We start from the raw sequence: 26284 nt of genomic DNA on the forward strand, positions 1-26284 counted from the left end.
TTTGTTTCCTAAATACATTTTTTCTTTGTTAACCTTTAAAATCATATTTCGCCGAACTGAAATTTGTTATAGTGTTTCCAATGCTTACGAGCATCAATTTCCTTTTTGTACAAGTGTATTAAAAACACGTTTCTTTTTTTTCCGTAAAAATTCTTAAAGTCAAAAGTAAAACTATAACAAATTTTAATTATTTCTCCTTTCCATATAAACCGAAGAAAATTGAAGCTCTCGAGCATTTATACTTTTTGTTTATAAAGATAGATATATACATAAATTATTACAGCGAAGCGATTGCAAATCTGCCAGATTGACAATAAAACACAATGAATGTTATAAACCCTCCATTTAAATATTAAAAAAGGCATTAATAATTTCTTAACAATATGCATTTCATAAACAATAATAAATAATTTTAAAAGGTTTAATAACAAACACAATCAGAATTCTTTGTTGATTATAGCAGTTCTATATCTGAACTCAATTTTTTAAAATTCAAAAAGTTTGTCAACTACCGTTTCATTCAATAAACTTATAACTTGATCTTCCGATAAAAAGTTTTTTAATTTGACATTTTTCAGCAAGACCTTGCAACTCTCGATAGCAACTATTTTGATATAGCTTTTATGGCCACTCTTTTCACGACCCGTGAATCATTTATTTTAAAAACGTTAAGCAAGAAGTCTACTTGTAACTTCAATGTTTTTATAAACAATGGAGAGATACCCTTTTCCAGCAATATTTTCCCAAGCATTGGAAAACAGCTAAGGTTATACCTCTTCCAAAGCCAAGAAAAAATGTAAAACTTCCACAAAGCTATCGACCAATAAATTTTTTGGGTAGTCTTAGCAAAATTTTGGAAAAACTTTTAAAATAAAAAATATGAGAAATTGCTGATCAATTGAACATTATTCCTAACAACAAACAATTTGTGTTCAAATTTCACAGAACTACTCACCAAGTGGTGCAAGTATGCCAGTATGTGAAAAAGAATCATTTGCTTGTCAAATCAACTGGCCACATTTTACTAGATATAGAAAAAGCTCTGTGAGGCATGATGAAAAGGTGCATAAACAAGTTTGCTTAGGCTTTACAACTTATTTAGTAAAAATTATCCTGTCTGATTGGTGTTTTAGTGTTTATTCCAATAACTGTTCGTCAAATTGTTACAAAGTCGAACATGGTGTTCCACAAGGATCTGTATTATGCCCACTCCTTTACAATATCTATACGTCCGATACTCCCAAGCTTCCTGAATTAAATTAGCTATATGTGCTGATAATACTGGAATTTGTTCATCGCATGATTTTGGTCTCAATATAGAGACAATTTTAACCCATGCAATCGATCTAATACCTTAGTATCATAAATGCTGATAAGGTACAGGCTATCTTTTTTATAAGAAAAACAATGTTTTGTTTTCTTCCAAGCAATGAAATAAATGTTGACCGTTTTAGCATAAACTGGGAAAGGAGTGTATCTAGGGGTTTGCTTGGATCAAAAACGTATCTACAGAGAACATATTGAAAAAAACGTTAAAGAAAGTTGGTATTGCGATAAGACTACTCTATCACTTTATTAATAGAAAGTCTGGTTTTAGTAACGACATTAAAATTATAATGTATGAAGAAGTTTTTCAGCCAATTCTTTTTTATAGTTGCCAAATGTGCAAAGTGTCATAAAAAAACTGCAAATATTTCAAAATAAAATAGCCTAAAATACCTTAATCTTGTGATATAATTGAAAAGCTGATTAATTCATTTGTATTAAAATTCAATTTTTAAAATAATCCATTGATCAACCAACTTACGAGCATATCCTAACCATTTTTCTGCCAACTGCTATAATTTGTTATCATATTGAAGGTTTTTTTTGTACTTTCCTTCAAATTTTTATTTCGACATACAATTCTTAATTATATTATTATAAATACTGATTCGGTAGAAATATATAATGTATCTATTTTATATCACATCTCTGTATATGCAAACTGTGCTATTAAATGTAATTCTAATATAAAAATAAAAATCTATCTATTAAACAATTATAAACACTTTTTTTATAAAGTGCGTAAGAAGTTTTTTTATCGAATTGTTTTTTTTTTAAATCCCCATACTTACGATCTTTAAAAAAGTATGCACTCATCTATTGCTTGAAAGACTTTAAACTTGCTATTATGCGCAATACACTTATTCATGAAGTACTGTTTCCATGAAGTTTTCACCTTAACCAATATCTCCTTCAAGTTGTTCCACATATTAAAATTATGTGTAACAATAATGCTAAGGCATTCAATATTTTCGCGATTAAAGCTCCATTTTCCATTTTAAATAATCAAAACCTTATCGTTATCGATTTCAACTATTAAGTTCCATTGCTAGCAATATTGGAAAACATTGTTTATCGGAAGCTCTAGAGTTACCGGAGAATGTGCATGTCGGTTTAATTTACAACCTTTTCGCACTCCAAATAATGCTTCGATCCATTTAGAGAGTTCTTCGCCAACGCCACACCGCGCGGTAGGTGACTTTAAGATCTGAAAAACTTTTATTTACTCTAAAACTTTTCTGCGGATGAAAAAATTTCATGTATATCAAAATCTGAATATTGCAGTTTAATCCTAGAATTATAATATTATTAAAAAATAACGCCGGTTTTTTACAAGTTATGTTTTAAAATTTTAAACATCAACATTGAAAAATAAAATTCTGATTCTGTATGTAAAGAGAGAAATAAACTTCCTTTTTGAACAATGAAAACCTGAATATAATAATTTAAATAAATTATTGTTTCCATTTAACAGGAAACTTCAATTATTGTAATCAAACATATTTGTTGGTATAAAAAACATAAATACAATATCCAACCAAATCGTTAAATTACGAAACAACCATAAATTTACATACATATTAATTTGTATTAATTTCAAAAAATCAGTAAATAAACTTTTGTTCTTATTTTGTTCGTTAATGTATGCATTTTTTCCTTTTGATGTATCATCACAAAAGCACCGCTAAATAAAATTCCAATGAAAAAAGTATCGCATCTGATTTTGATTTGATTTGTTTGTTGTTTTTTATATCACTCACATCATGTAAATTGGGTGAACTCTTATACACTGATGGCGCTTCCATTATCAGGAAGTGACAAAAGGAAGAGAAGAATGACATAAAATCGTACCTATATTGATTATTATTATTGAATAATAAAAACAACAAGATATCAAAGGTGTGCCATTTTCCCGCTGGTGGTGCGCCATTTTATTTTTTTTTTATTTTGCTTTTTCTAACCCTACCTACATTTGAGTCTAAATAATTGTGCATACCTGTTGTACCTTATAATAATGTGAAAATGTGAAGAAAAAAACAAATATTTTCCTCCTCACTATATATTTAAGCGACCGAAATTCGTCCTTAAATTTTATGAAAAACCTACCCAACCTACTTACCTTAAACAATGCTACAATATATATACACATGTCATGTTAAGAAGTAATAAAAACTCCTAGAACATCGAAGTAGCAGCATAAAAGCTGGTTTTATTAGCCACACAACAAGAGCTAATACTTAAAGATATCCATAGGTATGAGTCCTTGTTTACAGGGCGAGTCAAAAGTGATTTACTATAGTTTGGAGTAATACAAAACAACTTTTATAAATTTTTTTAAAATAATTTATTTTAAAATCAAATGATTTATGGACATTTCTTTCCAGCAGCGTAAGCATGGTCTACTACGCTATCTCCTACCATACAGAACTACAAAGGACTTTCAGAGCTGTTTCCTCATCACTCATACGAGCAAGGTTTCCAGTCCTACAGAGTCTACCGAGCTTAACTTTTGTCACAATATCAGCTTCGAAGTAGATTTGAACACAATTCTTTATTGTTTCGTCTCCGGTATCGTCCTTCCTCACATAAGTGGTCAACAAATACCCGCAAGACCTTCTCCTCGAACGCATCTGCGAATTCGGAGTGCCTCTTACTAGTCAACCATGTCTCGGATCCATATGTGAGTACTGACAGAACCCTCGTCCTGTGCAGCAGCAGCTTAAAAGTTATGGCAATTTTTCTGGATTAAAAAAGCTTTGACAGACTGAAGAAGGCTTTGATGGCTTTGAGCAGCTGCCCTCGAATTTTTCCTTGTGGAATGCTATCGGCTATTACTATTGATCCAAAGTATTTGAAAGATTGTACTACTTCAAATTCATGTTCCGCTATCTTGATTGTTAGGCCAATTGTTCAGCACCATGTACTTGGTTTTTGCTTCACTAATGTGCAGCTCCAGATTTTGTGCCGCCTGCTCCATCTGGATGAAGGAATCGTGTACAGCTTATCCCGTTCTCCCGATGATGTCGATTTCGTCTATGTAAGCCAGTTTCTGGCCAGAACTGGTAAAGATGGTCCCTCTTGTTGACGTGCTAAAGTCACGGAATTTTTTCTACAACGCCAGGCCAAACCATCCCCTTTTCAGAGTCCACAGTCGATGTTTATTGGTTTGGCTATTTTAACTTGGCTTGTTTTTTTTTCGTTATCGTCAGCCTTCATAGTCGTGTCAATTTATTTGGGAAGCTTTGTGTAGTTCTACCCTGATTTTGCTTTTGTAGCCGTCTTACAAAAGAACAACGCTTGCAAATTATTGATTTTGATTATAAAAATGCGTGCTCTGTTAAGAAAGTTTATCGGGTGCTTCGTCCAGTAAGTAACGAAGCTCATTTTTGGCAGAACTGTCGAATTTGGAGTGAATATCAGCCAGAAGCATTGCAAGAGCTACCAATGCATACAGTTTGGTGCGGTTTATGGGCTGGTGGCATCAGTGGACCGTACTTCTTCAAAGATGATGCGAATCGTAAAGTAACTGTTTATTGTGAGCGCTACCGTGAGATGATATACAACTTTGTTTTGCCCAAAATTCAAGAGCTTGACTTGCATGGCAAGTGGTTTCAACAAGACGGTGCCACGTGTCACACAGCACGCCCAACAATGGACTTATTGAGAGGCGAGTTCGGTGAACATTTTATTTCACGTTGGGGACCGGTCCATTGGCCGCCTTAATGGTGCGATTTAACGCCTTTAGACTATTTTTTGTGGGGCTATGTTAAAGCTCATGTCTATACAGACAAGCCCGTTTCATTTTTTTTTTAATTATATACGTTTTTTTTTAACTTTTCTAAAGCTTTTAAAAAATCACCCTTATCGAGAGTCATTGTGGCGCAAGCAGTGTGGGCATATCTTAGGACTATCAGCAATATCTGGTCATAAAAAATCAATTATAGCCCGATACTTTTTACCAGAGCGCCCTCGACATTTGTAAGCACACGTTCCACGTTTGCTTTAGTTCGGCCAATCCAAGGTCTTTTAGCTCGAGGAAGATCAACTATAGCTTATTATTGACGAATTCGTGCCACCAGAAGTTGGAGTTAGAACTTTAAAATGACGTGAATTATTTTAAAAATAAAAATCAATAATTAGTTTCGTCCGCTCTCTAGCTCTGTAGTTAATTTTTGTAAATTTTCCGAGTTTGTTTTATAAAAACAAAAGTGTTTTGATTTTTTCAAATTAGCAAGAAACTTTTGACTTACCCTGTATGTACATATGTATGTATAGACTTGTGTTGCATTCGTGAATACCTACTTATATAAAAAAACTAAGCTTGTTTTAGAAAAGTTACTTAAGTTTGGTCACGAAAAAGCCGTTTCTTGTGTTCCTGTTCTACATTGGGTAGGGTACCTTACCTAAGCCGATATTGTTGTTGTTTTTTTTGTTACTAAATTTATTTCAGGTATAATATTCACACTCTCACATCATGATTGCATGTTTTATTAGATTAAATAAAAATATGTACAGTTCAATATCTTACACATATTATAGGTACTATAACAAAACGTATAAACTTCAGTTTGTGCATTTTTAATGACAATGTTTACGATTACGATCCATTTTGGAATATTTGTTGTACTTAATAAAACCTATTTTATAGCGACTCTAATATTATAATGGGTGTGTCATCCTCTCATCGTCCATAAAGAAGTGACAAATGTTACGAAATGTATCCTCGCATTGATTGATTGTATCTATATCCTCGTATTCCCTAACGAGTTCGACCATTCGTAACAGCACCGGATGCGTATGTGTAGTGTGTTTCATGTGTGATGTGAAAGCATTACATATACACGTATGCATACGGAAATGTGTGTTGAAAGCATCTCTCATCATAACTCTGTGATCTCTGAATGCATTATTTGCTATGCGATGCCAGAAAATCCATCATGACCGACCATCTGTCAAATAGAATGTCTTATATTGTCTCATTTTGTTTCCGTTCTTTTCGTTTGAAAATATATGTAGCACCTACCTAAAGCTACTTAGAAGAAATACAACAAGTTCAAAAGATTGTGTTTTATATATTTATGTTTGTGAGATTATATATGACAGGACAATTCGCAGTGAAAAATAATATAAAGTAGGTAAATGTGAAATAAAATATATGAGCATTTTACGATTACTGTCACAATTTTGAAAGTGAAAAATTGAAATTGGCGCCAATGCAAAAAGTTCATTATGATGAAACGTCAAAAATGCAAAATTGTTTTATAAACAAGCAGTGTTCTGCCTTGAGAGTGGGTAGACAATAGACGTAGATGACATAGTATGCACCACAGTGGAACTGAATAAAGAAAGAATGAACGTAGACGTTTTTAAGAACAATTGTGATTTTGAAGATTTCTTTATTTAAATTGTATTCGCATCGAATGCGATTGAATAATCATATCTTAGATGGATAGATGCATTGCACGATTTACAGAGTTACGGTATATAACTACCTTGCTACTGACAAAAAGAATAACAGTATTTTAGGCAAATAAAAATGTAGAACAAAAGGACAGTGGAGGAAAAGCTTCCAAATTCAAGAAATAAGTAAATAAATGCATAAATAAATAAATGTATAAATAATTAGATGATTACTTAAATAAAAAAGAGGCTAGGATGCGATCCACAGTGATAACTTCCCATCCCGTCTGTCGATTTGTCTTGCTTAAAAGTTTTTAGGTTTTCGTGTTTTGTTAAAAAAGTTGTAATATTTTTCATATTTTGCATGTAATGAAGTAGCTTGATTTCAAAATCTCTTTTTGTTAACGAGATTTTTAGTCGAGAACCAATTTTAACAAATTTTAGTAGCATTTCTTAAAAAAAATGTTTTTCTTCTATAAAAATTATAAAAAAATAAATAAATGAAATTAATTTGAAGTCAAATCTTCTATTATTTACGAGATATCAAGAAGCGTACTATTTTTTTGTAGATTTTACATTTGTATACAAAACTGTCGGATTTTTATACAAAAAGAGATATTTGAGACGAAAACCAACTTTAAGTATTTTTATTTTTATAAAAAAAACTATTCTATTCGATTTTTCTCAAAATGTTATCAGATGTCAAAAACGTAATATTTCGTTGCACAAAATTATTTTGGAGATAAAATAAGTTCTTGTTCGTGAAATATTCGAGGTGACAAATATTTGTTTAAGTTTTTTTGATTTATAAAAAAAAAGTTTATTGAATTTTTTTTCCAAAAATATCCTAGTTTGGTATCACATTAAATTATATAATATAAAATTTAATTCAAATCGCTAGCATTATTGGTTCATGAGACATTTTGGGTAAACCAAAATTTTCACCTGTTTTTTAAATTGCTAGGAAACAAAAACCACCCACTCAATTTTCTTGAGAGGCATTTCTGCATCTTTCTGCATTATTGTCTGTATAAAGAAATTTATTTCATGTCGATATTTCTACTGGTTCTAGAGCTTGAGATCGCCGACGAAAAAAAACGTCGAGAACGTAAGAACGAACGGACCGATTACAATAACTTTGTATGGTAAGTTAATACATAAATAAATAAATGAATAAATAAATAAATAAATAATAAATAAAAGAATAAAAACAAATAATAAGTACAAAATATTTAACATTAACTAAACGGATAGCGAAATAAATAATGAATAGATAACTTTTATCAAAACAAGTTAAGAACAAGTTAATTAAATAAATAAGTAAGTAAAAAATTAACAAATAAGAATAAAAAATAAATTAACAAATAAATAAACTGATACTGGAAGTCATTGAAAAGTATCAATCATATAAACAATAAATAATTATCTTAAGACTGAGCAAATGCCCCATCTGCATTGACATAATTGATATTGTGAAGTTTTTAAAATCAAACAAAATGAGGAACACTGAACACCAATTCATTGGATTTTCAATGTCGATGTTACTATTTTTTTGCGATCTAACGGATTTACAGAAACGACTCTTTCTGTCTAGAGAAAAGTTTATCCTTGAGTAAAAAATAGTTTTGTAGATGTAATTGTAATTTCCTCAAATACTAAAATGGATTTTAAAATTTAGCATTTTTGTGTTTAATTCACAAATACATTGACTGCTGCAAAAAATCTTAAAAAAAAGAAAAACTGTTTTATTTTAAGATTTATAATAATTTTTTCTGATAATATAGAATAAGCAACATTTACTTAAAAGTTATTTCAGCAATGGCTTTGAGAAAAATTTGTATATCACAATTATGTAGGTGCAGCCGTTGATTTTCAATCTTTCATTTTGTATCGCAACTCACTTTGCTGAAAAATTACCCAAGAGTTTGGGGGAGGGGGGTGGTGTTTCTGTATACCCTCCATCTGATGCCTTTTTGTCGTCTTTAAGTTCAATCTTCTCATTTCAGAGTGATGGTAAACCGTAATGCAAATTGTCTATTTTATTATTTATAGGTCTATCTTTTTAAAATATTTTAAATTTTACGATACATCTTCCGACACCACTTTAAGCTAAAATTACAATTTATTTGATTGCTTTAAAAACGTAAAACATGTTTATATTAAAAAAATATCCTATAGGGTAAAAAATACCCTTTAGTGAAAAAATGACGAAATTTTGGTTGTTCACATTATCTTTTAACATCTTGCGTTGGGAGCTCCAGGTCGAAAACTTATTAATTAGCCCAACATTATAAAAAAGTAACCAAAAAATAACTACCGGATTTAATGCATGGTCTGATGTACAGACTCGTATGTAGTTACTGGACTTTAAATTTAATAAACAAAATTAAGTTTGTTTTTCTTATTCCTAAACCAAAAAATACTTTTAGAAAGATAAGTTAGGGGGGGAAGTTTTTGAAATGTACGTCTTTAAAATGTAAACAAACAATTTTTAAGAGAGTTTTTATAGAAAACAAAATTATGGCTAATTTTAAAAAGCACTTTTCAGGAGAAGAAATATTCTTGGATAATTTGTTTGATACTTTTAAACAGTTCGTGTTTAAACTTCGCTAAGAGTTTTTGTGATAGAAGATTTAATTTTGAAAATTCTACTATTTAAATGAAGTTGAAATTACTTTATTACTAAAAATTTCGCAGTGCTTTTGGGTCCTCGTGAACCGTATTTTCTTCTGGCATTAGTAAACTGGTGCACATACGTATTTGGGCTGGCTTCACCAGTTGCTCGGTGAACAATCGAAACAGTTTCTGTCGTTCAAAGACAAATCAGTTAATGAGAAAACTGCTGTTGTAGCCTGTAATCTTAACGAAAATTTTACATAGTTTCTAAAAGCCTAATATTTTGAATTATTCAAAATCAAGCGGTGATGTTTCAGAAATCTGAAGTAAGAGAATGATATTGTAGCTCAATCTGAACTAAGGCCATTAAAAACCTTCGGAAAAGTATGAATTGATTGTAAATTACAAAAGCTATTTGACTAGTGAATCTTTTACTGCTTAAATTTTATTCTATCACTTAAGAGTTTTTCAATAGCCAGCTTTGGCAGGTGATAGCATAGAGGCTACATCTGCCAAATTGGTCGTCACTTATATAGTTTGTTTTATCAATTCATCAGGTTATAAAATTGTTTGATGAATTTGAGTTCGAAAAATATGTTGCAAGTTGATTCTTTTTTTTTATTGTGAGCGCACTATAGGGGTTAGGAATACCCTTATAATGATTAAACACAGTGCGGGCAATTAGGAAAGAAGGATAGGATTAAAAAGCAAAAACCGATGCACATTATTTTTGAATGTCTGCACATTGTACTGCACTTAACAGTACGCCCGAAATTGGCCTCGAGGGTCTTACGGTTAAATTGTTTAAGGGAAGGAATGCAACAAGCTATTTTCCTAGAGCATTGTTTATAAAATTACGATAAAACAATGACAGGCATGAGACCTTGCGGCGGTAATCGAGTGAAGCAAATGTCTCGATGAGAGAACGATCTTCTATCATTTTTAGAGCTCTTTTTTAAATTCTATCCAGAAAACTCAAGTACGTTATTGGGGCTCCAGCCCAAAAATTAGAGTTATACTCGAGTTTAGAACGAATAAAAGCTTTGTAAATTATGGCCAGCTCAGAAGGAGTAAAAAAACTTCCTGCATCCTCGGAAAAAATCCTAACACTTAACAGCATTTTTGCCGATGTCAAATATGTGATCACTCGAAAACAAGTGGTTTGTGATAGACATACCTAGGACTGATAGTTGTTCAATCTCCTCCATGGAAGTAGCACCCATGGATAGTGGCATTGGGGTTATGCTTCTGCGAAAGTTGACAGCATTGAGTTTTCGAAGCATTAAATTGTACACGGTTTTGGATTCTTCATTGGACAATGCTGTCAAGGTCAGAATTTAATGAGCTTATCATACGCTGCCGTTGGTAGTCCACATAGGAAAAACAAGGATGAGAATCTAAAAACGAATATGAAAAGCAGAGGGTACTGTCATCAATAATTGGATTCGAATAAGTATACCGTCGTAATGAACGATTTACTAATATCTGTAAAACATCTATATCGATTTACTAATATCTATAAAACATATAACTGCGTTATGGTGTAAATAATTCGTGGCAGTAAATTCAGTACAATATTTATAGCTTATGGGAAAACTTAACTTACAAGAAACTTGAACAAAAGCGTACATTCCCATATACATGAACGTTGAATTGTGTTTTTATCAGAAACACCTCTATTAGAAATACACTGATAAAAGAGAAATTCTTCAAACTTTTCTGCTCTCTCTGCTGTGTTAATTTTCTTTTTATTGATGATATTGAAAGAGAGAAATTATAAAATTACATTATCTAAAATAGTAAAGAAAAATATCAAAAATGAAAATGTTTGACACTGCTGAAAGTATAGCAGTTCTTAAAAAACATGTTTGATAATCTTAAAAAGTGCAAATCTTTCATACTTTTGTACAATTTATATCTCTTTAATATCTCACTTTGCCTACGGAAAGTCTCATTAGTTATGAGTTGGTTTTAAAAAGAAAGGTCCTGGTTTGAAAAGTTAATTTTAGAGATAATTTTTGGTTTTATTTCTAATTAAAACTTTGCTTAATGGTTTTCCGACTGGAAGTTTTTATTTACGCATTTGACGAGTAAAACCACGATACATGTTTCAACAAAATTTGCTACAAAAAGGCTGAACGTTTTGCACGCCTTTAAATCCTTGTGAAGCACTTTCTTGGCTGACAATTGTGAATGTGACAAATCTAAATAGTCGGCGTCATTCAAAGAAAACTGGGAAGACTGCAGCTCAAGCCCTTAGAATTGACGAAAACCCATGTTTCTTAATTCTTCACCGATGTTTGGAACTATGCATTCCACAAACACGCCATATTTTCCATAAAGGCTTACAGAGGCTTTAAGGCTTATAAAGTTAAGTCAACACAAGAACTCAAGCTTCTTCTTCCTTTTGCGGTTTAAAACAGCTTAAAACCGACTTAAAAATCAGTAGTTATATACATTTTTAAAAAATCGTATCCGAACTAATGTTACCAAAAACAAAAAGTATAATTTCATTCTCACTTACAAAAACCTATAATAGCGAGTCTTTTACTATTAACTCTTAATTGTTTTCCAACAGCAAACTTTGACAAATAATTGATTTAAATGTCAAATGGTCTGTCACTTGTATGGTTCATCTTGTCAATTCTACATTCTATTTAATTGTTTCAAATGTGTGGATAAACTGATCAAGAAATATGTTGCACGCCTTGCAAAATTAAAACCACCATAATTGTTTGAACATACCGTGGTCGTAGTAAACAATTTGCCAATATCTGTTCGTCAATAAACAAAAATGCCATTGATCAAGTTTTGGCCCGCTTTTTACACTCTTTTAACTTTGTACAATCTTTGTTTTTGTAGGAAGTACACTTTTTCACAGTACAAAAGTTCGAAAAATCGATCGAATACTGGAGTAACTTTTTATCAGTTATTTGAAATCTAACTCCACTGTATTTTCGACGAAGCGATAGTAGTTTTCTTGGACCTTTTCTCACAACAAATAAAATCGGATAAATTACGTCAAAATGTTTTCACAAAGTTAAAGTTTTGGAAATTTAAAAATTCCAGAGTTGGGTGCGTGCACTATTCAGCAACAACAAAATAACGTAGTCAAAGTGATTTGAATATGTTCATGATGTTCATGTGCATACTTTAATCTTCTTGAATAGTTTTGTAATAATATTTTTTTATTTTTGTTTTTATTACTATTTTGTCCGCAGGAATTATTCAAAACAAATACGGAAACCATTAAAACTTTTTGTTTATATTTTTGTTTTTTGTTACAAAGAACTTTAGGGATTGCAAAAATGTAGGATATACAAGTATGCCAATCATGAGAGGGTGCTGGCTGATTGAAACAGTGCTGGATCTGGATGGTTGCATCTAGAAGCACAATATAATGTGCACAGTGCACCCAACTCAATTAAGCCGAACAGAATGTACAATGTACTATTCTATAGATACCGTACAGTACAGTGAGTGAGTGAGTAAGGTTGTTTGTTTGTTCCACGCCAATGAATTTAAATTGCAAGCTTGATGTCGCTTATTTGCATAAAAGTTTGTTCGTAATTTTCACGCCACAGCGTTGCGCGTGTGCTTTTATATTAAGTTCAATAGAGAATATACTTGTATATACTTTGAAAAGAGGGGCATTATTTGCATCACGATGATGAGGATGCGGATGATGATGATGATCAAGAAGATGATGAGGATGAGAATAACGATGGAAGGGATTCTGAGAAAATTCTTGTTTAATATGATGAATATGGAAGCCTGTTACATTGGATGAACCATATTGTGTAGATAGATAGATACGGTAGTATAGTTAACCATCAGCTACTTTACCTAGACCTATATACTATATAAGTATGTTGTGGAGGAGTGAGTATTTAAACTTTAAAGCATCACAACTATATTCTGGGCACCTAAGCTAATTTGCATTTGCATCCGCAACTCAATCAACTTGTATGCACTTCATGGGGCTCAAATCGTATTATAAGGCAGAGGCGTTTGTAAAAGGCGTTCGTAACTGTATTTTATGATAAATTAAAGTGTGTAATTTGGGCGGTAGTAACACTGTTTTTGATTTTCACTTTTATTTACATATCACTTATCTATAAGTATCATTTTTTAAGGTGTCACAGTTTATATCAAAAAAATCATGCCGAAATTTTTCAAAAATATAGTTTAAACTTAATGTCTAAAACCTTTTCTTTCAAAATATACAGATTGTAAATTAATTTATTTTTTCTTCTTTTTATTTCAGATAATTACATTTATAATGGCTGTAAAATCTACAAATAACAATTAATCATCATGTTGACAACATAAACATTCAAAACAATGGTTGGAGCTGAGAAAACCTTAAAAGAACTCAACGACTGCTACATTGCCATAAAATGCGATTAGCGAAATTCTCCCATCACATTAAATTCAATAATGGTGGTCAAAAAGTGGAAACCGACTCTGCAAAGCATGCGCCTTCAAACAAGGTTTGTTATCATGTTCTTAGATCTCCTGTCAAAGTCCACAAAGGCGAAAAATTGATAAATTGATTTAAAAAATATAAAAAGATAAAATAAAAAAATATATTCAATTCACAATCGTAAAAACTCTCTCTCAAAAAAAAAAAAGAAATCAATCAACTTTTACATCATTTAATTTATTATTTTATGTAAATTATAGTTTTTGTATTGTTAAAAAAAAATAATATTTACGCTCCCACGATTTATCATTCATTTATTACTTCGAATTTTGTATGTATCTCACGTTTTATAAACATCAAAAATATTTTTAAAAATCGCAGCGTTCAGCCGAGCATTCAAAACGCATATCAAAGCCCAAGTGCTTCGGAGGCACAGTGTTTCGCTGCTGTATACCTTGTCGCGGGGGCTCAGCAGCCCCCGCTACAAGTCCGCCGAATTCGCCGATACCTTCGGATGAACTTAATAACATTGTTATTGACGGAGGACACGGACAAATTGCTAACAAAGTTTCCATCACACCCGAGAGTCTAGAGCCCACCTCTCCCGTATCTAAGCAATCTGATACATCTGAGAGCCCAGATGATATTGTCGCCTCAATTGCATCCTCAATATCGAATCAAGCAAATAGTAATTCATCAGCGTCATCAACACCACCCAGCCGGGTTTGCCAACCTCAAACGTCACCATTACCTCATATTAAAGAAGAGGAAGAGTCTGAACAAAACCAGCATCATCCGCCGCTACAATTGTCCCGTACAACCCCTGCATCTTTGTGCGCCAGTGATAGACATTCTCAACGCGGAGGCGGAGGCGCATCTGAAGAATACTCCAGCTCACCATCGCCACGAATTAAACTGAAAATCAGAAAACACATAAAATCGGGCTGGAATAGAACTGTTGTAGCACTTGCAACAAATTCAAGTGAAACACTTACGTCTAGCGGCAGTGCGTATAGCGGTGTAGGTAGCATCGGTGGAGGCTGTGGAAGTGGCAGTGTTGCCAGCAACGTCAATCATTCAAGCAATTTAGTTAGTTCCAATCCCCAGAGTGGTTCCATACTGCCAAAAATGCAGGCCGAACAAGGATCCATCGGTGATCTGCAGAAGTATCACAGTCGATATTTGAAAAATCGACGGCACACATTAGCGAATGTTCGGTAAGTCATTTAATATTTTTTAAAATTTATTTTTTTATAGTTATCTTTTTTAATTTGAAATATTCTAAATAATGGGAGAATTTATTTTTTCAACCCGGGCACAATGTTCTTGAACTAACGTGAATTTTTGAGCAGAATGATTTTATCATCAATATTGTCTAGCATTCAATTTGACGCAATTTTTGATTCAAATATTTTGTTCATACATTCCATACCATCGCATTGATAAATAGAAAAAGTCTTAAAGGCTTAGTAATTTTTAATTGTTAGCAAAAATAAATGCAAAGTACGTGAATCAAACGTTTAAAATTTTGTTAATTAAGAAAAGTTTTCATCATATTTTCTAATCTCAGAATTTCTAAAACAATAAATTCAAAAGCGTAAAACGCCTCCGTGTATTTCCCTACAACTTACGAACCTATCCATGCCTGATAGAAACCTTAAATGTATTTCCATCATCATCGCAACAACTCTTTTCTATTCACTAGAAATTAATTCCGTCAAAAGGAAGTGAAGAAAGTGCTTCATGTAAAATTTACTATAGATATTTGTAGGTAGATATTGAAAGGGACCTTTAGCTGGTCTTTTCCTTTCTTGTAGTACTGATGAGATGGATATTAACTTCACTACTGATGGGGTATCCTTGTGGCTGTTTTATTTATACAACAACCGAGATGATGATGATGTTTAAATAAGGGAGATATTATATAGTCCCCTAATGCAGAAGCTATATTTTAGATTAACAAGAAAATGTCGATGTAAACGTTAATAAGAAAATAGTTTTTGTAACAAATATTCATAGTTACATTTTAATCTCGAGTTTAATTGAGCTACAGTCTAAATTTAACTTCAATCCTATTACAATTTTACTTAAATCTTTAAAAACAAATCTTGAAACTACAAACAGCTAATTTATTATTCTCCTGGAGAGCTAGAGAGCCTTGATTTCTTGGAATCTATTCTTCTAAATATTAGCTAAGAAGTTCCATAAAAGTGACTCGTTTAAGAAAATATTTGTTTATTTTTACCTTTGTCACTTTCATGAATATTCCGAGCTAAAAATCTAAGCTCTGTTAAGACTTACCCCCAGTTTTACAGTGGAAGTTTAAACTGCATTATCGGTTTAAACTTCAGTTCAAGAATTTATTCGGTTTCACAGTTTCGTTTAACCCTTGAACTCAGTTCAATTTGCAGTTCAAGATAACTGAAAGTATTCTGCCGTTTAAACTTCAGTTCAGCGTTTGTAATCACTTCCCACATTTCAATTTTACAGCTGCCATTCGATAAATTGCGTTTGTGAAGAAAGTGTTCTACAACGCCACGAAATATAAGTTTTTTTTTCAGAAAATAGTATTTATTAAATATTAGTTGTGCTTTAAAAACGCTTTCAAGTTGTAAAATTGACTAGGAGAACTTTATATCAATTGCCAATATAAGAACAGAAATATGCATTTATTGGAGAAGAGATGACTTCAATTATTGGGACGATCTGGAATTCTGGAAAGATTTCGAATGTCTAAGAATTCGGCTTACATTATTTTGGAACAAATTCGATTCCATATGTAGATGTGTACATAATATCGTAGTACCCGTGGCATGATGGTTAGTTCGTTGGACTGTCGTGCCAGAGGTCTTGGGTTCGATCCCTACCTATGCCATCTAAAGTCTTTTCACGGGTACTGCCTCTTGCGAGGAATTGACAAATTCTCCAAGAGTAACTCTTGTCACGAAAAAGTGCTTTCTCAAATTAGCCGTTCGGTTTCGGCATATAAACTTTAGGTCCCCTCCATTCCTGATAATATTACTAAAACACAGGAATGGTTGAGAGTTGTAAGTCACTAGGCCCTAATTCTCAACGGACTGTTGCGCTACCCAATTCATTTATTTTTATGTACATAATATCAGTCCATGTAATGATAAAACAAATATTATCAGGAACCATTCAATATCTGCCGAAACCAAACTTTTGTTAACCTTGCGCTTCTATGCAAGTGGATATTTGCTCATATCTGCTGGAGACTTTTGTGGTTTATCGAAATCGTCTGCTAGTAAAATTTGTAAAAAGTTTTCCTTCCATCAGAAGAAAATTTAATAAATGAGTCAATCAATAACGGCAACGAAACCCAAAGAACTACAAACTCTCAAAACGAAAATACATGTGGTGAAACTTACTTAACTTACTTTTTGGTTTTATAATGTCGCAGTTGTAAACAGACGGGATCCTTTGGGCTTGGTCCTCAAGAATTTTCAAAATAGTTTTGTCTACGAAATCCGTTATGATTTCTTGGGGATCACCACCAGTTTCATAAAAAGTTCTTTTTTTTTAAAGCTGAATTTGTTTTTGCTCTTTTTCTTATTTTTCTTAAGTTGTCGTATTTGGTTTTCAACGCATCTGTTGTTCGGGAATGGGATCTACTCTTCGAATTGAACTCATTTGCAATTGAATGCCAAGCCGCGGGTTTTTCTTTCCAGTTTTTTTATCTTCCAGAATATTCTTTCTTTTTAAAACTAACTCTTTTTTTTTGCACATCCTTTTGTTTTAAATTTATTTCCATTTCAAAAATTACACAAAATAAAATAAGCTTCTCGAGTTCGTCAACAAAACAAAGTATTTGTTGTTTTTCTTGTCTTTTTACCTCAGAAGGAGAAGGAGAAGACAGTTGAAAAACTTCATAAAAGTGGCGATCTTGACACGTTACTTATCATAAAGTCTAATCGAACGAAGTTGAACTGAACTTTGAAACCGAACTAGTTGAACTAAAAAAAATTAACTCAGTTTATGGCTCAGCTGAACTTAGGATTCGAAAGCCGAGCTAAGCTCTAAGTCTGATTTATAATCTTCTTAATCAACTTCTGCAAATGTTTCAAAGATATTAATACAGGATTTCATTTTGTTATTAAAACAACGAGAATTTTTGGAAGAAATCAACAAATGTTTATTCAATTTCATCATTGGAAAGGCAAAAGTGTTTATGACATAATTTTACATATGCCGCATTGAAGGCCTTAAACTGGTATTAGAATTGACCGTGTTATTCATGAAAAAACTCTTAAAGTTTAACATGACATTCACATCAATATTTTCTAATTCCGGCCATACAAAATCATTTACCATTGGTCGGTAGCGGCACGTTAACGATGTGGAGTGGATGCCTTGCAACAATAATTCTTATATTTTTTCGAACCCCAAATGCGAGAGTTCTGTTTAGTAAGGTAGCCGCCGAGGTGAAAATGAGTCTCATGAACTATGAAGATAATTTTTGGTAAAATTGTCGATGATATTGATGCATTTCAATGATTTAATAAGCAAATATACGGTGTTGCTGTAAATTAACCAGCTTGAGTTCCTTAAAGGCCTTTAGATCTAAGTTTGTATTCAAAATACGGTGTAATGCTGTTTGTCGAATGCCTTATTCCGAAGCCCGATGCAAAATTGACAAAACTAGGTTTTTGTTAACACTACGGGCTACGTAAGCAATATTCTCAGTTGCATTTGATCAACGAACTCGTCACTATAAAAGTGTTTTAGTTTTTAACTATGCCTGTAAGCTATGTACTATGAAGTGAATTTTAAAAGTTAATGATGTTGTTTTCACTTGTCAAGTGTTAAATGATGAATGCTTTTAAGGTTACAGGTGCCCAAATACCGGGATGTTCAATAATGATCAATATGAACTCAAATGCATGTTTTTGAGTATGATTTCAGAATCTTCCTCTGATATCTCTTTATATTTACGTCTAAAGAACTATTAATGTTCTCTTACAATTCGATTATAATTTGACCTACATACATGTAAACGTTACATGCAAAACGTAGCGTGACATATACAAAGAGAAAATGAAAAACTCTACCATATCGCAGATTACCATAAGCTATATTGGTTCAATCAATATTGATGAAATATTGCCAGATAGTGGATATCCGAAGCGAAATGCTAGACACCTAAGAAGAAGTAGATGAAGATGAAGAGAACTCACCGTGTCAGCATTAAACCAACCATTGTCCATTTAAACATAGCTAAGACGCGTCAACCGTATTACCAACCGACTCTCCTTCCAAATTAATACCTTTGTAGACATTAGGACACAGGACACTATCATATATGAATATGAATATGTACAAGGATACTAGGTCGGTCGCATGTCCTTCCATCCATAATGGCTCTCCCACACAAACATACACTTAGATTACTGACATAAACAACAACAAAAAGAACATAAAAGCAGATGTCCAAGTCTATAAATAAATCGTGCGAAGTGCTTCCTTATGATGCCTCGCCTTTCGTTCTAGTTAAAGTTCCTTACTATGATTTTGCTTTCACAGTGTTGCTGTTGATGCTGCTGCTGGCGAAAAACTTATCAATTGTTTGGAGATTACGTGGCAAAAAAAAACAAATCTAAAAAATTGTAACATTTCTTAAAGCGTATTTTCCTTTTCAGTGTTAGTTCTTTTTTTTCTTTTTTATTTTTTCGTCCTGCGATGCTTTCCATTGCTTTGCTCAAACAGAGGCAATCATTTTCAATTCAGTAGCCAAAGAACTCAGGAAAAAAGGACTCTTTAGCTGAAATGGGTTTTAAGAGAAGTCTTTTGTGTAACGGGACAATAAACGTTTCCCTCAAGAGATATGATGTATAGGTAGGTTTATATGTTCAATCTTCATACCCTACCACTACTATAGGTATATATACATTTTTTAACAGGCATATCTATCATGAATGATGTGAATTTTTACGTTTAATAATTTTAAAAATTATTACTTTCTTAATATTTGAGAACGTAAATATACCTACTTTCCCATAAGGATGGATAGAAGCCTTTATGTTATCGGGTATAGGTCATAGCGTCGTTGATGTTGGTGCGTGTGCACCAACACGTGTGTTGTAAAAGGAGCCATTTCAAAAATTAATACTGCTTGTCATATGCGTATTCTTTATAGGACACGGTATAATGTCGGTTAAGAGATGGAACACAAAGGGGGATGACAGTGCATTTTTAATATAAACGTAAATTTATTATTCAAATCAATATCTTCTCTTCTTTTATACCTATACATTACCTACTTAAACCTTTTCCTTTTTATCACATTTTTAAATCGAAGAAATACCAATAAACCAATGTAATATATTGAAGGAAAATGAAATATAGGTATACATTTTCTTTTTTTCTTTTTCTTAAGAAATTTGTGGAAGAAAGTTTTCTTTCTTTTTCTGTTGTTGTGTTGGTCGTATTGTTAGCCCTATATAAGGAGCCTTCGAAAGGATATCTTTCTTGGCCCAGTATATAAAGAGAAGTAAATAATGTTATGACATAATACTACAGGTAGATATGACATTTTCATTAATATTGTCTAAAAATAATTTAAAACCTTTATCAAAAGGGTTCGATGTGAATTTTTTCTTTATATTGCTGGTGAAGTTAATATTAAAAAAAAATCTAAGCTCAAGAGTATATTCTTAACATGGATTCATTTCATTTTAAATTTTTTAAATACGCCACCACCCGTCGATAAATTAAAATTATTACATTTTAGATAATTCATTCAGCTTCTTTGACACTTGAGAATAATAATATTAAAAAAGTGTTTTTAACAAAGGTGACAATATAAAACTTCCAGTTAAGTAAAAGCTTTAAATTTGATTCAAAAAAGTTTAAATAAATGTTTCCCTCTTGTGTTCTGCAGACAATTTTAAGTACGTGTAATTATTTTGAGTGCAACATGATATGATGATATGAATCATGTGCCACCAATTTCACCCTTGAACTCCCAGAGCTTAGTAGTGATAAACAAAAAATAGGACAGAAATTAGCATTCTTAAAACTAATGAGATTATCTAAGTTGCCCTATATTCTTTTCGCTTTGGTACTGCTTTACGGTCGTTTCTTCTGAGTTACTATGAAATATATAGGGTCCGGCAAAAAAAAACCTCCTGTATTTTTAGACGTTTATATTTAAAACTATTTATCGATAAAATGGTACTCCGGGTATAGATAGATAGTAATCATAATTGTGTGAAAGTTTGGAGTGCTGTTGCTGAATTTGGTGTATTGGGTCCATATTTTTTCGAAGAAAATGGGCAAAAAATTGCAGTTAATGCGGATCGATACTGTCACATGATTGAGACTCTCAGTTTACTAGGAACCATCAAGAAGTCTGGTTCCAATTAAAAAAATCAGTAAACATTTTCTGTTAAATTGTTTATTTATTTGTCAATGCCTTTTAAAATATGGGAGATCTTTTTGCCGGACCCTGTACTTTTAAGTTCAATTTAGTAAAAAGCATCTTCGAGGGTGCTTAAAATGAAACTCAAAGTTTATCAATATTATATAAAAAGCATCAAAATATTGGTGACTACTAAAAATTGGTACACCATTTTTTATGTAAATTAGGCGTCTTATAAACAAATTCAGAAAAAAACAAATAAAACTAAAAACATACATTTTTAAAATGTACATATTTTTAGATTCTTATAATAAATGATATATTGAAGTAGTACGTCAGAGAAAAATGGCTGCCAAACAAATTTTGTTGAACTTGATTTTTCAATTTTTGTTTTTCTTTGCATCATCGAGTTCAATGTCGAAAAATGGATCGAGTTCCTTTATCCCAGATAGAAGCGTCTAATGTATGTTCATTTTTTCTTCTTTCCAGCATTGAATTCCATTTTCATGCTTATTCGCTTTGTAATTAAAAGTTTAATGTGGTTAGTTGTCCACACAGTACCTACAGTACTTTTATCATCCCTTTAAAAATAATAATTTAAATAATTTTTATCAAAAAAATAACAAAATATTTGCCATTACTTACATTCCTTACGTGTCAGTGCCGCTTCGTCCTTCTTGTTGTTATAAAGATTATTTTAATAATTCCCGCTCTTTCTGCAGCCAAACAAAATCAGCTGCACAATCTGACGCTGACGGCAGTCTGACGTTATTGAACTTTAGGTACTGCAGTTCGACTAGGTTGGATCGATCGAAAATCTGACTTTATGAATGCTGATAACGCAGTTCTTAGCTAGGATGACGTTTATGAATACATCCATCATCTTTCCAGCGGTTGTAATCACTCCGTAGAAAACATGTTCCAACAGTCATCCCATTCCCATTTAAATGTTCGAATTATATAATGGATATTGTTGATTTATTGGTAGATGCTAAAGTTTAAAACAACTCTTTTCCTTACACTTTGACACATCTGATCATTGCATTTTTAGCTTTTTAAAATTAAATTATTATCTTCAATTATTGGGTTTATAAGATTACCGGTGAAGTGATTTGATATCTTCTGGTCCAATGATGTCATAAGCCGCACCAAACTGTGATGTAATTTCTGGATGCAATGGTAGCTCTTGCAATGCTTCTGGCTGATGTTCACTCAAAAATCAACAATTCTGCTTATTTACGTACCCATTAAGCCAAAAATGAGCTTCGTCGCCTTAGACAAGAAGCACGCGATGAACTATCTTAAGAGAGCACGCATTTTGATAATTCAATTCAATAATTTGAAGCGTTGTTCGTTTATAAGACGATTCATGGTTAAATTATAGACCAAACGGAAGATGTTTGACAGTGAAAAAAACACGAAACGTGCGTCAGGTGTTTAAGCCAGTTTTGCCAAAAAAATACAAACTAAAAACTCACCTTTTACTTTAGATAGTTTTTAAGATTTTTGACAAATTGCTGTGAGTACATAGCTGCTGGACTTAAGTTATAAAATTATCATTTAATTTTCATTGTACGTCCTCAAAAAAGTGTAGAAGATAAAAGATTTTAAAATTATTTTTTGTTTTGATAAGATCGATGGTCATGGCGTACATATGTTTGTCTATGACATATCCTACTATGTAACTCGATTCTACAATAAAATTGCTTGAATTCGAAAAATTGGTACTATGTATCCATTTGACTACTTTCGAAACAACGAGGATCGAATAGTTCTAGTAATGCCAACTATATTATTATGAACTTTCGAATAAACAAAGAACTAGTTAACTCGAAAGTAGAATTCAAAACAAGGCAAAATCGAAAATAATCTCTTTACATCTAATGTGCTTGCGAGCGAAGTTTTTTTCATCAAAGTGTAAGTAAAATGTAGAACATGAGTTCCATCTTACACCGGGTATTCGTGATTTTTGAAAAAAATAGGGTTTGGGCTTTTGTTTCTCGTAGTCATTCATTTCAAAAATCATCATGTTCAACCTTTCTATTGAAGTTAAAACTTCGGCAAGTATTCTTGACATGGTTTGCTATGCAATTCCAGCGTTTTTGTCACCACCGATTTGGTTTTGGAAACCTCCTGTTGCCAAAGAATTCAATGCTGCTGATAACTTAATGATAATCGGAACATCACTTTGTCTTCTGAGAGTAGTCACGTTGGATAATATGGTGTAAAGTAAGAATATAAATCGGTCTTTAGAAAGACGATAGTTCTTAACAAAAACAAAAATATATATTTTTCATTAAGAATGCGTTCAGATATTCTTTCGTATATAAAGGGTGATTTTTTTGAGGTTAGGATTTTCATGCATTAGTATTTGACAGATCACGCGGGATTTCAGACATGGTGAAAAAGAGAAAGATGCTCAGTATGCTTTGACATTTCATCACGAATAGACTTACTAACGAGCAACGCTTGCAAATCATTGAATTTTATTACCAAAATCAGTGTTCGGTTCGAAATGTGTTTCGCGCTTTACGTCCGATTTATGGTCTACATAATCGACCAAGTGAGCAAACAATTAATGCGATTGTGACCAAGTTTCGCACTCAGTTTACTTTATTGGACATTAAACCAACCACACGAATGCTCTTCTGTACATTGCGTACAGAAGAGAATATTGCGTCTGTTTCTGAGAGTGTTGCTGAAGACCATGAAATGTCGATTCTTCGCCGTTCGCAGGAATAGGGTTTGTGTTATTCGACCACATGGAAGATTTTACGCAAAGATCTCGGTGTAAAACCGTATAAAATATAGCTGGTGCAAGAACTGAAGCCGAACGATCTGCCACAACGTCGAATTTTCAGTGAATGGGCCCTAGAAAAGTTGGCAGAAAATCCGCTTTTTTATCGACAAATTTTGTTCAGCGATGAGGCTCATTTCTGGTTGAATGGCTACGTAAATAAGCAAAATTGCCGCATTTGGAGTGAAGAGCAACCAGAAGCCGTTCAAGAACTGCCCATGCATCCCGAAAAATGCACTGTTTGGTGTGGTTTGTACGCTGGTGGAATCATTGGACCGTATTTTTTCAAAGATGCTGTTGGACGCAACGTTACGGTGAATGGCGATCGCTATCGTTCAATGCTAACAAACTTTTTGTTGCCAAAAATGGAAGAACTGAACTTGGTTGACATGTGGTTTCAACAAGATGGCGCTACATGCCACACAGCTGGCGATTCTATGGCCATTTTGAGGGAAAACTTCGGAGAACAATTCATCTCAAGGAATGGACCGGTAAGTTGGCCACCAAGATCATGCGATTTGACGCCTTTAGACTATTTTTTGTGGGGCTACGTCAAGTCTAAAGTCTACACAAATAAGCCAGCAACTATTCCAGCTTTGGAAGACAACATTTCCGTAGAAATTCGGGCTATTCCGGCCGAAATGCTCGAAAAAGTTACCCAAACTTTCCGAATGGACCACCTAAGACGCAGCTGCGGTCAACATTTAAATGAAATTATCTTCAAAAAGTAAATGTCATAAACCAATCTAACGTTTCAAATAAAGAATCGATGAGATTTTGCAAATTGTATGCGTTTTTTTTTAAAGTTCTCAAGCTCTTAAAAAATCACCGTTTATAAGTACAAACTTTTTTACACTCAGCTCCATTATGTTGGAATTATCTCTTCTTCTTCTGCGTTCAATTTGCTCGTACCGTTCTTCATTTGTTTGCAAATTAAATCAAATTCTAACGGTGTCCATTTTTGTAATAATTATTCTTCTCCAAAAATTGTATGTTTTATTTTTGTTTTTAAAACTGTCAAACTCGATACTCGTTCGAAGGTATATTATTTTTTGAAAACAAGTTGGTATAACCGGCATCCGATTCTACTGTCATACGTAGTACGATTTGAAAGTAAAATCGGAAAAGAGTTTCGAATAGATTCAAAAGTAGAATCGAGTTACATAGTAGGGCCCCTGTTTCATCACTAAATTAACTTCTTTTTTCAAACAAGTTTTGTAAGCTTATTCCTTTAAAAATTAATTTATTAATTATTCGAAAATAACCGAGGTTATAAAATCTTCAAGGTTATAACAATAATAAGGGTCATACAAATTAACTGCACTAAACGATGTGATTTATTTCAGATTGAATTTTGGCATTATACGAAATAATGCGCTCACCAAAAGTATCCTTCAAAAAATGTATTGATTTGTTGAGTCGTGCAAACCGAACCATTATGTTGATATTAAATTTGCAAAATTTGCAAACGTTGTTCAGGAAATCTTTTCATTAAAAAATACAAAAGCAAACTGAGCATAAATCAAGTGACAGCTGTCAAAAAGATCAACTCCATAAAATTATTGTGGTTTATACTTTTTTCAACGTTGTTTTTACATGCAAAAATATCTATGATTATTTTTTGTTCATGAAAAATGGTGACATGTCATAATTTTTAAGGACCATGAAGATATAAAATAAATTATAAAAATTGTTTATCGATATCCTGATACAACGCAACAATTTTTCAGTATTAAATCAATAGAATATCAAATTCTCCATTCTTAAAACAGATAAAGCTGTATACAACACATCCTTCCATGTAAACAGGATTATTTTAAAAACTCAGGTCAAGCGTTTTTAAACTTTAGAATTTTATTCGTAAACTTAAGACTTTAAGTTAATTTTAAACTTTCTATTCAATAACCGATTTAGAACCAAATAAAAATAAACAAAAAAGCCTTAAACAGTCAGTAAAAATACGATTTGTCGTGTGTTTCTAAGGAAAAACTTTTTCCTTATTGTTGATGTATACAAATCATTAAAATAAAAAAATACGATTACAAAAAATCTTTTTCATTTCCGGACCTGTCCAATGTCCTTTTCAACTGTTTTTCTGTTTGAAACATCTCACAGTGTACCTACCAACAAAATATTATTACAATATTGAAAAACTTATAATTTCGCTTTAAAATTCAACGGCAGAATCTACATATTGAAACCGTATATTGTTTTAAAAAACAACAAACTCATCAATCAGAAATGAGAAAAACAATATGAAAACCAGCATCGCCATCGCTATCGCCACCGTAGAACCATATCGCCTGGCTCGTTGGTCCTTAATGGATAGCCTATCCTTCTT

General features: G+C 32.4%; 1 protein-coding gene across 4 annotated transcripts in view; it reads left to right on the forward strand.

Annotated features, from left to right (window-relative positions):
* The window catches only part of LOC129944549 (cAMP-specific 3',5'-cyclic phosphodiesterase), a 363379-nt gene that overhangs the window by 120815 nt on the left and 216280 nt on the right, over positions 1–26284 (forward strand). For all 4 annotated transcript variants that reach the window (XM_056054058.1, XM_056054059.1, XM_056054063.1 and 1 more), the window contains exons 2-3: positions 13610–13835; positions 14150–14985. In XM_056054058.1, coding sequence (XP_055910033.1) covers positions 13743–13835; positions 14150–14985 — 929 coding nt within the window. In that variant the 5' untranslated portion in view covers positions 13610–13742. The remainder of the gene's footprint in view (positions 1–13609; positions 13836–14149; positions 14986–26284) is intronic.

The sequence above is a fragment of the Eupeodes corollae genome, chromosome 2 (assembly GCF_945859685.1).
Source record: "Eupeodes corollae chromosome 2, idEupCoro1.1, whole genome shotgun sequence".
NCBI lineage: Eukaryota > Metazoa > Arthropoda > Insecta > Diptera > Syrphidae > Eupeodes > Eupeodes corollae.